Source organism: Protobothrops mucrosquamatus, unplaced genomic scaffold (genome assembly GCF_001527695.2).
Source record: "Protobothrops mucrosquamatus isolate PMUCROS unplaced genomic scaffold, P.Mucros_1.0 scaffold_118, whole genome shotgun sequence".
NCBI lineage: Eukaryota > Metazoa > Chordata > Lepidosauria > Squamata > Viperidae > Protobothrops > Protobothrops mucrosquamatus.
Genome location: NW_015386194.1, coordinates 197,270 through 209,206, shown reverse-complemented (window position 1 = coordinate 209,206; position 11,937 = coordinate 197,270). Strand labels below are relative to the sequence as shown.

The following is an 11,937-nucleotide window of genomic DNA, read 5'->3' as shown; positions in this document are numbered from 1 at the left end:
TCTGCCACTGGCCAGAGACAAAAATCAGATCCAGTGTGTGACCTCCTATGTGAGTGGGTGCATGAACTAATTGGGTCAAGTCCATGGTCGTCATGGAGGCCAGGAACTCCCGAGCCACCGCCGACGTTTCGCCCGCCGATGGCAGATTGAGATCCCCCATGACTATAAGCCTGGGGGTCTCCACCGCCACCGCGGCTATTAAATTAAATCTTATTTCATAACTTACTCAGGATTACAGTTTTAATGGACTTCCTACTAGGCACTTTCTAGTCCATCATATGTTTGTTCAATATAATCTGGGAAATGTGTGCTTGTTTTCACAAAGCTTAATCTGAGCCAATGTTTTTTCTACCTTGGCCACTTTTAAGATGTGTGGACATCAACTTCCAGAAGTCCCCACCAGCAAGTCCATACATCTTATACGTTGTTCTAAACTTTCTGAAAAGGTTGAATTACCCCTCCACCGTCTTTTAGAAACCATCAATGATATTTGAAAGAGGGAGGCGTATCATCGACTTGTTATTTTATTTTTTTAGAGGATTTTCCCCCCCAAATTCTCTTTGTACGCTGATCTTCAAAAATCTTCTCAGCGTACTGCCAGCAAAATCTCCCAATGACTGTCCTCACCTTGGCATATAACAAACACTGTATCTTGTGAAATTGTTTTGAGGTTGTTGTTTTTTTCAACGCAATTGTTTTATTGGAGAATGCCCTTCCTCCTCAGGTTGAGACCCCATTTGGTCAAGTTATTAATGCACCGGGCTAGAAAGCGGGAGGCAGTGAATTCTAGTCCTACCTTAGCCATGAAAGCCAGCTGGGTGACTTTGGGCCAATCACCAGCAGACGGTGAGTTCTAGTCCCCCCCCCTTTGCCATGAAAACCAACTGGGTGACTTTGGGCCAATCACCAGGAGACGGTGAGTTCTAGTCCCCCCTTAGCCATGAAAGCCAACTGGGTGACTTTGGGCCAATCACCTGCAGAATGCAAGTTCTAATCCCGCCTTAGGCATGAAAGCCATTTGGGTGCTTTTGGGACAATCACCAGGAGACAGCGAGTTATAGTCCCCCCTTTGTAATGAAAGCCAACTGGGTGACCTTGGGCCAATCACCTGCAGAGTGCAAGTTCTAATCCCACCTAAGCCATGAAAGCCAGCTGAGTGGCTTTGGGACAATCACCAGGAGATGGCGAGTTATAGTCCCCCCTTTGTCATGAAAGTCAACTGGGTGACCTTGGGCCAATCACCTGCAGAGTGCAAGTTCTAATCCCGCCTTAAGCATGAAAGCCATCTGGGTGCTTTTGGGCCAATCACCAGGAGACGGTGAGTTATAGTCTCCCCTTTGTCATGAAAGTCAACTGGGTGACCTTGGGCCAATCACCTGCAGAGTGCAAGTTCTAATCCCGCCTTAAGCATGAAAGCCATCTGGGTGACTTTGAGTCAATCACCAAGAGACGGTGAGTTATAGTCTCCCCTTTATCATGAAAGCCAACTGGGTGACTTTGGGCCAATCACCAGGAGACGGTGAGTTATAGTCTCCCCTTTGTCATGAAAGTCAACTGGGTGACCTTGGGCCAATCACCCGCAGAGTTCAAGTTCTAATCCCGCCTTAGGCGTGAAAGCCAGCTGAGTGACTTTGGGCCAGCCCAACTCACCTCACAGGGTTGTTGTTGTTGTGGAGAAAACAGAAAGAGGAAGGTGTGCTGGATCTGTTTGCCACCTTGAGTTATTTGTAAAAATAATAAAAGTTGAGATACACACAAATAAACAAACAAATAAAAGGTCTGGTGCGTTACCAAGATTGAGGTTAGAGACATGTCCTCTGAAAACAAACCCAAACCCAGAGGAACGTGGAAGCTGCAGCTGGGTGCAACTCGTATTTCCGCGCGAAATGCAAACGCGAATGTCAACGCAACGTGACGCCACTTATGAGGAGGATGTTGGAACGGCTTTGTTCCGTTTCTTTGACTTTATTGTTTCACTTTTGAGAGGAACACGGTCGGTTCAGGTTCAATATACCGTTTTGCAAAACAAAGGAACATAACTCACAGCTCTTGCGAAGGAACTGACAAAATGGTACAGTCGGAAACAGAAAGAACCGCGTGTCCCACCACCCAGCTTCTTCTGAAAAAGAAAAATAATAATAATAATAATCTACTGACCAGTTATTCCAACCAAGAGAGGAAGGAGCTTAAGATCCAGTTACATTTCTCAAAGTTTTGACCCTTTTAACCTCCTGTATCTTCTACAGATGGAGGCCTACGCTTCCCACTCATTTTAAACTTAGTGCGGGCAATAAAAACGTTTGCCACCGTGCCTCCACAAAGCGTTTCTGATTTCCCAATCTAGCCCATAGCCACGATATTCTCTGGAGGTCTCCCCTCCAGGTCCTGCTCAAGTTTGACCCCGCTTAGCTTCTCGGGACAGAAAAACTCAACAGGTGTGTGGTCGCCTGTCCTTCTATTAGCTCCCTTTTGGGATTCAGTTAAGAGGAGGATGCTCACCTGAACTGGATGTTATTGTACAAATTACTACACCAATACATATATAATGCCTACCATGAAAGGCCGTGAGAAGGTGGAGAGTTTCTAGGGAAATTAGAGACTGCAGCAAGACTATACAGCAAGAGATCTCAAGTCATTCATTCTAGCGTTACGGGCAGGGTTGCATTCTCAGCAACGTGCAATGGAAGAAACGCTTCGGGAACACCCCCGATGATAGGTCTGGTTTCAGCCAACTTCGACAGCAGCCTTCCGTAATTTAATACCTTCTGGCGGAGTTAAACCAATTTCCACCACAGCCCAACGAACACCCGGATAGCTATCTGGAGGGCGTGAAGCCAGGAAAGGCTGAATCAGAGTTTTGTTACTGTGCTAAACTGACGATATAAATCACCAATCATGCAGAAGGGCTTTGCATCCTGTATTTTGTAACTCCAAGGCAGCTGATCCTACTTAAAGTTGCTCTCTTACTATGAAATTACAAGATATATATATATATATATCAAAACTACTGGGTTTTTTTTTGCTACCATTGTCTCCCCTCCAATAATGTAAAAAAAAGAAAAAAAAAGAGGTTCAAATACACAAGCCACTTGGTTGCGTATAGATGACTTGGGATGATCCTGTACAATTAAATTTGGACATTTGATAGCTCTGTTCCCTTATTTATCTATTTATAACTCAATTTCTTAAAAGATTTTGTTTATAAAGGTGTTTCTGTTACAGGTAGCTATGACAAAGAACTACTTGGAAGCCTCTGATACATTTTGTATGAGATCGTGAGTAGTATCTTTTCTTCCATAGAGGGAGCAATGCAGAACTGAAAAACAGTAACCCTGAATTGGGTGCTACCTTCTTCATCACCATATCATGATTTTTAGAGTCCTTTTGGTGTTTGATATTTACATTCTCCACTCTGCATAGTTTTAACTAAGGTGTATCGTCATCTCATTTGAAAACTGGAAAGGGAAAGAAGAGACTCTAGTAGTTGAAAAGATATGATTTGAGGAGGGGGAAAAATCAGCCCTGCCTTTGGATTAAAAAAAAAAAAGGAAAGGCTGCTTTAAAAATAAATATGTTTTTATGCAAGGAGTTTAGGACAGTGTATCTCAACCTCGGCAAGTTTAAGATGGGTGGACTTCAACTCCCAGAAGTCCCCAGCCATCTCCGCTCTTCTGGGAGTTGGAAGTCCATCCTTCTTAAACTTGCCAAGGATGAGAGACACTGGTTTAGGGGGACGAAGGAATCTGCCACAAGATAAAATATACATTAGTGGAGACACCGAGTTCAAGTATGCTCCCATCTCCTCGAATTCCACAGATCAATGATTTAAAACGGCATATAGACTGGAAAGATCAGATGAGCAAAATTAAGGTAGAAGCCGATGCTGGTTCACAGGCAAAATACACAATTAAGTTTCTAAGGAGTGATCCAGAGAATAGAAAATGAAGAGAAAAAAAAACTTCACACCCTATTGGGAAAAATGGACACCCGTCAGCAAAAGAAATAGGCAAGTTAACTCTATTCTGAGACACACTAAAAGAAAAAAAAAAGGTGCAGTTTTTAATGAGGTCACAAAATCTCAGAAATTTGCCCCCCCCAAAAAAAGCAGCGTATTCTTGAAAGACAGGCACAGATCACCTAACCACCTTAGTCTGATTAGAAAGTCCAAGGAGAGGGAAAACAGGGACCAGAGGATGGGAAAGCAAAGTCTGCAGGAAAGCGGAGAAATTTAGCTAGTAATTGGGGGGGGGGGGGAGAAAACAAGTGAAAAATACCACACAGCAGCTCAAGTACTTCATATTTCTTCACAAGATAAGATACTGACATATTGAACAATACATAAAAATTGTAGGAAACTATTAATACTTTATGATCTCTGTGTGTTTATGTGCACTGATATACACACACAGTTATATACAGCAGACGATTTCAGCTAAATTCTGAGGAAAAACTTGGAAATTCCCAAGTATCCAGGCGCTCAGACATCACACAGTTCATTAGCCAAGCCAAAGGTTTTCTTAAGATAAAAGAAACCAGATTTTCATCCTGGTTCCCCCGGAATGCCTCATTTTGACATCCAAGCCAATTTTATACCACGATTCAGTGTTTCCTGCCTCTTAGCGGGTCTAACACTGTAGTATTTAAATATACATAGATTATAAAAAACGATTTACTGATCACAAGCACCAAAAACAGAATTGACACCAGACCTTTGTAGAAAAGGATACTGGAATTTTTTCCTCAGATTCATGCAGCATAGCTCAAAATGATAGACATTGTAATCTGATTTATTTTTCAGTAGTCTCCTTCCGGGCACGGGGGGGTGGGGGAGGGCAGAAGGGAAAGAGGAAAAACTCATGTGGAATCTTATAATCTTATATTTTATAAGTGCAAAGTTCCAAATTGTTATTGGCTTTGGTTTGGTTCGAAAGATGTTTGCTTCTGACACTGGCGTGTACCGTTTATGAAAACCGTCACCTGTCCTGCCTGTTTTTCCATCCTTGTTTGTATCCAGCCATTACGCTAAAATTGAGGAGCATGTGGAACCTCAAATGGAGAAAGAGAATTGAGATGATTTAATTTAATGTATAAAAAGGGGGAAAAAAGGAAAGAAAAGATGAGGAATCTTACACACGCCCGTCGAAATCAGCCGAAGCCAAGAATGGGAACTTTTTTAAAAAAAACAAACCAAAAAAAAAAAAAGCTTTTAGAAATGCTGTTTGTTGCCTTCTAAATAAGAGAACTGAAATGATTAAGCGGACAGCATCCTTCAAAAAAAAAAGAGAAAAGAACACACCCTTTAAATAAACCTGGATCCAGCCAACAGCTGCTTCTACAATATCTTAAATAATATATTTTGGCTCGATTCCAAGCCATCCCACCTCAGTCACAATTATGTCACTTGGCTAAATATGCCACACCTACACCCTCCTCCCCCCCCCATGTATCAGACTACCCAGAATTCATCTAGAACGTCATCTGAAGTCCCCAAAAGAAGTTAGGCAAGTTACACATGCGAAGGTTGTGGCTAGGATGGTAAGCCTTGCACGGACTCGCTTCCTCCGGGCTTTCGGGGTTTGGCAAACACTACAAAGACAGCAGCACGGTGAGGCTATTATCTAACGCAACGGTCGCTTCCGTGACACGACTCGGCTCTTTTGTATGATAATTACAAGAATCCGCAAACCCATGTTTGTTTGTTTGTGGCGGTGGTGGTAGTGGTAGTGGTAGTTGTAAACAGGAGGTGGAAAGAGAATGGAACAGCGGGCGCGGACGTTGAAAGAGGCCGCCCGCAAAGGATGTTAGTCCAGTTATGTGGGAGATTCTTCCATCGGAGGTGTGGGTTATTTCCCCCCCCCCTCTTCTGCTATGCTGGTTAGAGGACGGGTCCTACCAGTTGTGATTGTCCCATTCTTCTTCGGCGGCCGAAGAGGGCTCTTTCGTGGCCTTCTTCGGAGTCTTTTTGGTTTTGCCCTCCCCGGCGGCGTTTTCCCAGTTGGTCTCCCAGTTTTCCCAGCTGTCGCCATTACTGTTCTTGTTGTTGGAAACGGTGCCCGAACCCCAGACATCCCAGCTGTCGGAGCTTTTCTTCTCTGCCGAATTGTCCACATACGTCCAGCTGTCGCTGCTCGGGGACTTGTGGGTTTTGGGCGGGTCTGAATTGCCGAAGGTCTCCCAGAAACTCTGATCCACGGAGTTGTTCTGGTAGCTTTCGTTTTTGCTGTTCTGGTAGCTCTCCGCTTCCGGGGGCCTTTCGGGAAAAAAGGAGCAGAGGGAAAAAAGGAACTCGGTTAGTTCAACGGAAGCTAATCAGGGAGAGAAGCAACCTAGAACTAAGGAGAAACTTCCTGACCATGAGAACAATTAACCAGTGGAACAACCTGCCTCTAGATCAGGGGTGTCAAACTCAATTTCATTGAGGGCTGCATCAGCATTGCGGTTGCCCTCGGGGGTGGTGGTGGCCAGGGGGGGTGCGGCCTACTGGGTGGTGTGGATGGAGGGGTGTGGCCTACTGGGTGGGTATGGCCAGCTCTACATCGTTCGCGTCAAGGGTGCCTGTGGGGGCCTAGGCAGGAGTGGGACAGATCTGAGGGTCTCTGGCAGAAGGGGGTGGGACCGGGGCAAGCGCCAAGGCATGGTCCACTGGAGGAGCCTCACTGTTCCTCTCAGGCCATGCGGGGGGGGGGGGCTTATGGAGCTAAGACTGAATGCGTTTCAGCATAGATGGCCACCACAAAATTGTACATTGGCTCCCAGCGGGCCTGGGCCAGGGCCAAGGCAGCGGGGGGCGTTCCCTCACTGTTTCCAGGATGGTTTCGCGGGCCACATGAAACCACTTCGCGGGCCTTTTTGAGACAGGCTGGACTTCGTTTACAAGTTATATGTCAGAGATGTATCCTGAGCAGATGCATCTACCATACCTTTCAGAAGACCCGTCTGCTTTTCCAGAAAAGAAAGTGGTCATATCTCGCCAGCTTTTAGTACTTACTCCCTGGACCTGTGGAGTGAAGGAAAAAATAAGGCAAATTAAATTATTACAGAGAGAGAAAACAGTGGTATGCAGATATCAACCCTTTCCTTTTATCAGTTTTTGAAGCCAAGAAAACAAAATGGTACCCAACAAGCAACTCCAGGTAGTCCTCAACTTACAACAGTTCGTTTAGGGACTGTTCAAAAGTTACAACGGCACTGAAAACCGTGATTTATGACCCCTTTTCAAAGTCACGATCTTTGCAGCATCCCCATGAATTCAGATGCTCGGCAACTGGTTCGCATTATGACCGTTGCTGTGTCCCCGGGTCACGTGATCCCCTTTTGCGACCTTCTGACAAGCAAAGTCAACGGGGGAATCCAGATTCACTTAACAACCACGTTACCAACTTAACAAATGCAACGATTCACTTGACAACTGTGGCAAGAGAAATTGTAAAATGGGGGCAAACTCGCTTAGCAAATGTTTCATTTGGCAACATTAAATTTTGGGCTCCATTATGGTTGTAACTCGAGGACTACCTGTATATCCTTAAACAAGCAGCGTCCTGCTGGATTGGCCGATTGGCCTAGGTCAGTGATGGCGAACCTTTTAGAGACCGAGTGCCCAAACTGCAACCCAAAACCCACTTATGCATCGTCGGGTGCCGGGTGGGTCTGGCCCATTGGGTGGGCGTGGCTGCAGTGGTAACAGCACACTGGGTGGAACTAAAAAGTTCAATCAATCAATTCCAACTTTGCAAGGTCTTTTTTTTCCCTGCGAGAAGTTTTATAAAACCCAGCTGAAGGCCTAGGACTGGGGCGACGGTGTGCGTGCCCACAGAGAGGGCTCTGAGTGCCGCCACTGGCACCCGTGCCATAGGTTTGCCACCACTGGCCTAGGTGGTTCAGCAGCCTGTTCTCCCAGGGGCTGACCCAATTGCCCCACAGAGCCCACCAGTCCCCTGGCAGACGGCCTTCAAAGGGAGTCCCACTGCCCTCTGGACTTAAGCCACCAATCCCCACAGTTTTCACGAACGGAAAGCAGATTAGCTTTTTCACCGACCCAAACTAAAATGGGAAGTCTCCCTGTCTGAGAACTGAACAGGATTAAGATCTTTCTGGTGAATGTACTTAGGGTTAGTCAGTAAATCACAGGATCTGGTTTCCTTCTTGCTTTGCTCCCAACGTGACCGGAGCAAACCCATGTCTTGACTATAATGATTACAAAACAAAAAAACAAAACAGCCCAACAACTATGATGCTCTGTTTGCAGTTTTGTTCTAGGCTTAAACAAACACTTTAAACGTATATACAGGAGAGGTTTGGTTTGCCTCACTGAAGTATGCTCTTACCCCAAAGCCACTTCTCAAGAAAAGGACTGGGCCAAATTTGTGTGGAGTTAGCAAACCTTTATGTGCATACAACAGTGGTTCTCAACCTGTGGGTCGGGACCCCATTTGGGGTCGATCGACCATTTCACGGGGGTCGCCAAGCAAGGCTGTCCACCATTTTTTTTGTCCGCCATTTTTTCCCCCTTTTCCGGCGGGTGCCTTACCTCCCTTGGGCTGGGCCAGCTGGTGGTCGGCCTGCTCCGTCTCTGCCGCTTGCCAGCTACGCCTCGGCCGGCGCAGGGGGCGGAACCACGCATGCGCGGCGCTCCCGGGCAGGGATAGTCCTCGACTTACGACCGGTTGGGTAGTCCTCGACTTACGACCGGTTTAGTCCTCGACTTACGACCGGTTTAGTCCTCGACTTACGACCGGTTTAGTCCTCGACTTACGACCGGTTGGGGTCGCGGCATTAAAAAGGTTGAGAACCACTGGCATACAAATACATTTAATAAAATAGACTCTCCTCTCCTCTCCTCTCTTTCCTTTCCTCTCCTTCCTTTTTCCTCTCTCTCTCCTTCCCCCACACATTTAACCCTACAACCATTTGGCTAAAACAGATTTAAAACTAGGAGGCATCAGCACTTACCAGTTTTATTGAATATTGGCAGCAAAAAAAACAGGAGGAGAAGGAGAAGACACATCAATTAACAAGTTTTAAAATGACTTGTGCTCACATTAAGCTGTTTCCATATTCCTTTGCCATACGGCTCCTCAGGTGTTCTGCTCTATCGTTTTTTTTCAACGTAGCCTTTATTAAGATGCAATAAAGATAGTAATCAAGACCATTTTAGGAGAGGCATCTGGACAGCACAAAAAAATCATTTCAATTCTCCCACTAATGGCGTGTAAGACGATCTTTTAATTTTTTTTTTTTATGAAGACTAGCTCGGAGAGTCACTTGGTAGAAGGGCCAAGTCTGATTACAGGCAGTCCTCGACTTACAACAGTTCATTTAGTGACCGTTCAAAGTTACAACGGCACCGGGAAAAAGTGACACGACCGTTTTTCACAGTTGCGACCTTTGCAGCATCCCCAGGGTCACGTGATCAAAATTCAGAGGCTTGGCAACCGACTCACATTTATGACCGTTGCAGTGTCCCGGGCTCACGTGATCCCTTTTTGTGACCTTCTGACAAGCAAAGTCAATGGGGGAAGTTAGATTCACTTAACAACCGTGTTCCTAACTTATCAACTGCAGTGATTCACTTAACAACCGTGGCAGGAAAAGTCATAAAGTGGGGCAAAGTTCCCTTAACAAATGTCTCACTTAGCAACAGAAATTTTGGGCTCAGTTGTGGTCGTAAGGCGAGGACTGCCTGCAATAGGTTTTGAAGGATTATATTCATCCTTTACAGAAATAGGCAGGGGGTGAAAAGCCCAGATTTTTTTAAAAAGAAAGAAATCAGGATCTGGATTACATCTCATACCTTTTCTCTGAACCTTTCTAAGTATAATATTTTTTCCTTCCCTTCTTAACAACCGGCTTACTAACGTATCAACTGAGGTGATTCACCTCACAGCTGAGGCAAGGATGGTCGTAAAATGGGGCAAAATTCATTGAACGAATCTCTCATTTAAAAACAGAAATAGACGTGCCCCTCAACGCTTACTTTTTCATAACCTTGCACAAGTGAGTCAAACATGGCAGGCCCACTAGCCGTTGCTACGCTAACGAACGTTCGGATTCGTTTGCCGTGTAAAAGAGATTTTTGACTTTGGAACCAGAAATAAACCATGAACTGGGACTTGAGCCATGGGGGGAAACCACAGAAAGAGCTGCCTAGAGAGGCTACCTCGCTGCCAGAGAGGCCGTTGTTGTGCTGGAGCGCCACGTGCAACTGGAATATGGAAACTGGCTTAACGCGGGGCCTCCCGATTTCCAGGCAGGCCTCTATCATACCTTGGAAGCAAAATGCGAGACTCCGTGGGAAACATCTTCGAACACTTTTCCATCTTTCACCTACGTGAATCAAGTGGTCCAGAGTTAGATGCCGATCAAGGCAGGCTGTGAGAAACGTTCATTGCAGAGAGGGCAAAGAAAGAGTTTCTCCCACCATGAAGCCGGGTTGGGAGAAACAAGACGGCTCGGTATAAAGGACGACCCTCCACGGTACTGCCACGGGGGAAATGCAAAGGTTTGGGATCCGACTGGCTAAAAGTATCCGGAGGCTTTTTTGGCTGGTACAAAGTGTGGCTGTGCCCAAGCAACCTTGCGTGTCCAAAGAATGTAACGAGCTGCATTGGGTTCCAATCTGCTTCCTGGTCCAATTCAAGGGTGTTGGTTATGACCTTTAAAGCCCTACATGGCTACCTACAGGGGGAGCTGCCTTCACCCCATCACATCAGCCCATCCTACCTGGTCAGGCAGGGAAGACAAGTCACGGACCCCATAAATTAAAGACCTCCGACTGGACCATTCCCCACCCCATCCCCACTTTGAGGTGAGGCAGCCTTCAGAAACATCTACAGACCAGGCTCTGCCGTGTTGCTTGACCCACACAGAGGAGCACGCGGCCCTGGGGGCTAATTAGTGCCCTGAAGCCCCTTCCTCTGCCTTTGAATTAACTTTGAATGTCAGTGGTTTTTTTTTTTAACTCTCCTTGGCTCTTTTCTAAATTTTTATATTTCATTTTCAACATTTTATTTGCACACTGCCCAGATTCCTTCTGTGAGGGAGAAGGCGATTTCTAAATGTGATAGATACAGAGATGGATGGATGGATGGATGGATAGATGGATGGAGAGAGAGAGAGAGAGAGAGAGAGAGAGAGAGAGAGAGAGAGAGAGAGAGAGAGAGAGAGAGAGAGAGAGAGAGAGAGAGAGAGAGAGAGAGAGAGAGAGAGAGAGAGAGAAAGAAAGAGGGAGAGAGAGAGAGAGAGAGAGAGAGAGAGAGAAAGGAGAGGAAGAAAGAGAGAAAGGAGAGGGAGAAAGAGAAAGAGAGAGGGGGAGAGAGAGAGAGAGATGTTTTCTTTACTGTACCATTTAAAAAAAAACCTTAACCCCTTCCAAAATATCCCCATATATGTAATAAAAACAAGGTGGGTAGAAAAAAAAGTCAGCAAACGATTTGGTTGGTTATATGTATTTGCAAAAAAAAAAAAAAAAAAAGGTTTGGGAACAATTTTGGCAACTTGGTGTCCTTTGTTTGGCAGTGTGTGTTTTCTTGCTTTAGGTTTCCTTCCAGGGCAGGGTATTAATTGTCCCCCAATCCATTGATTTGCTTTCTAATTTGCACCAGAAGCACAAAGCTTTTTCTAACAAAAAGTGTGTGTGTATAAATAATAATAAAGTTGGAAGGGACCTTGTAGGTCATCTAGTCCAACCCCCTACTCAGGGATTGGACATATATATATTTAATTCTTTACTCTTTGTCAGAAAAAAAGAAATTTGGATATAAAAATATTTCGCAGTTGCGACTTGAGCCTGCTCTATGCCCCTAGTTGGGGGCGGCAAGGCAAGAGATATTGTAAAAAGAGTAAAACTGCAGTATGGCAGTTGAAAATGTCAAGGTGTTCACAATCAGACCGATCTGTCTGAACTCCCTATAATTACTCCCTTGACTCTGCTGGCAAAGA

At 45.4% G+C, this 11,937-nt stretch overlaps 1 protein-coding gene across 1 annotated transcript in view; it reads right to left on the bottom strand.

Moving 5' to 3' along the window:
• Window positions 1–5,855: 5,855 nt before the first annotated feature.
• ARFGAP1 (ADP ribosylation factor GTPase activating protein 1) overlaps window positions 5,856–11,937 on the bottom strand; it is a 41,896-nt gene continuing 35,814 nt past the window's right edge. Inside the window, exons 11-13 of the mRNA XM_015816760.1 lie at window positions 10,264–10,323; window positions 6,921–6,997; window positions 5,856–6,250 (exon numbers count right to left, since the gene is read on the bottom strand). Coding sequence (XP_015672246.1) covers window positions 5,890–6,250; window positions 6,921–6,997; window positions 10,264–10,323 — 498 coding nt within the window. The 3' untranslated portion in view covers window positions 5,856–5,889. The remainder of the gene's footprint in view (window positions 6,251–6,920; window positions 6,998–10,263; window positions 10,324–11,937) is intronic.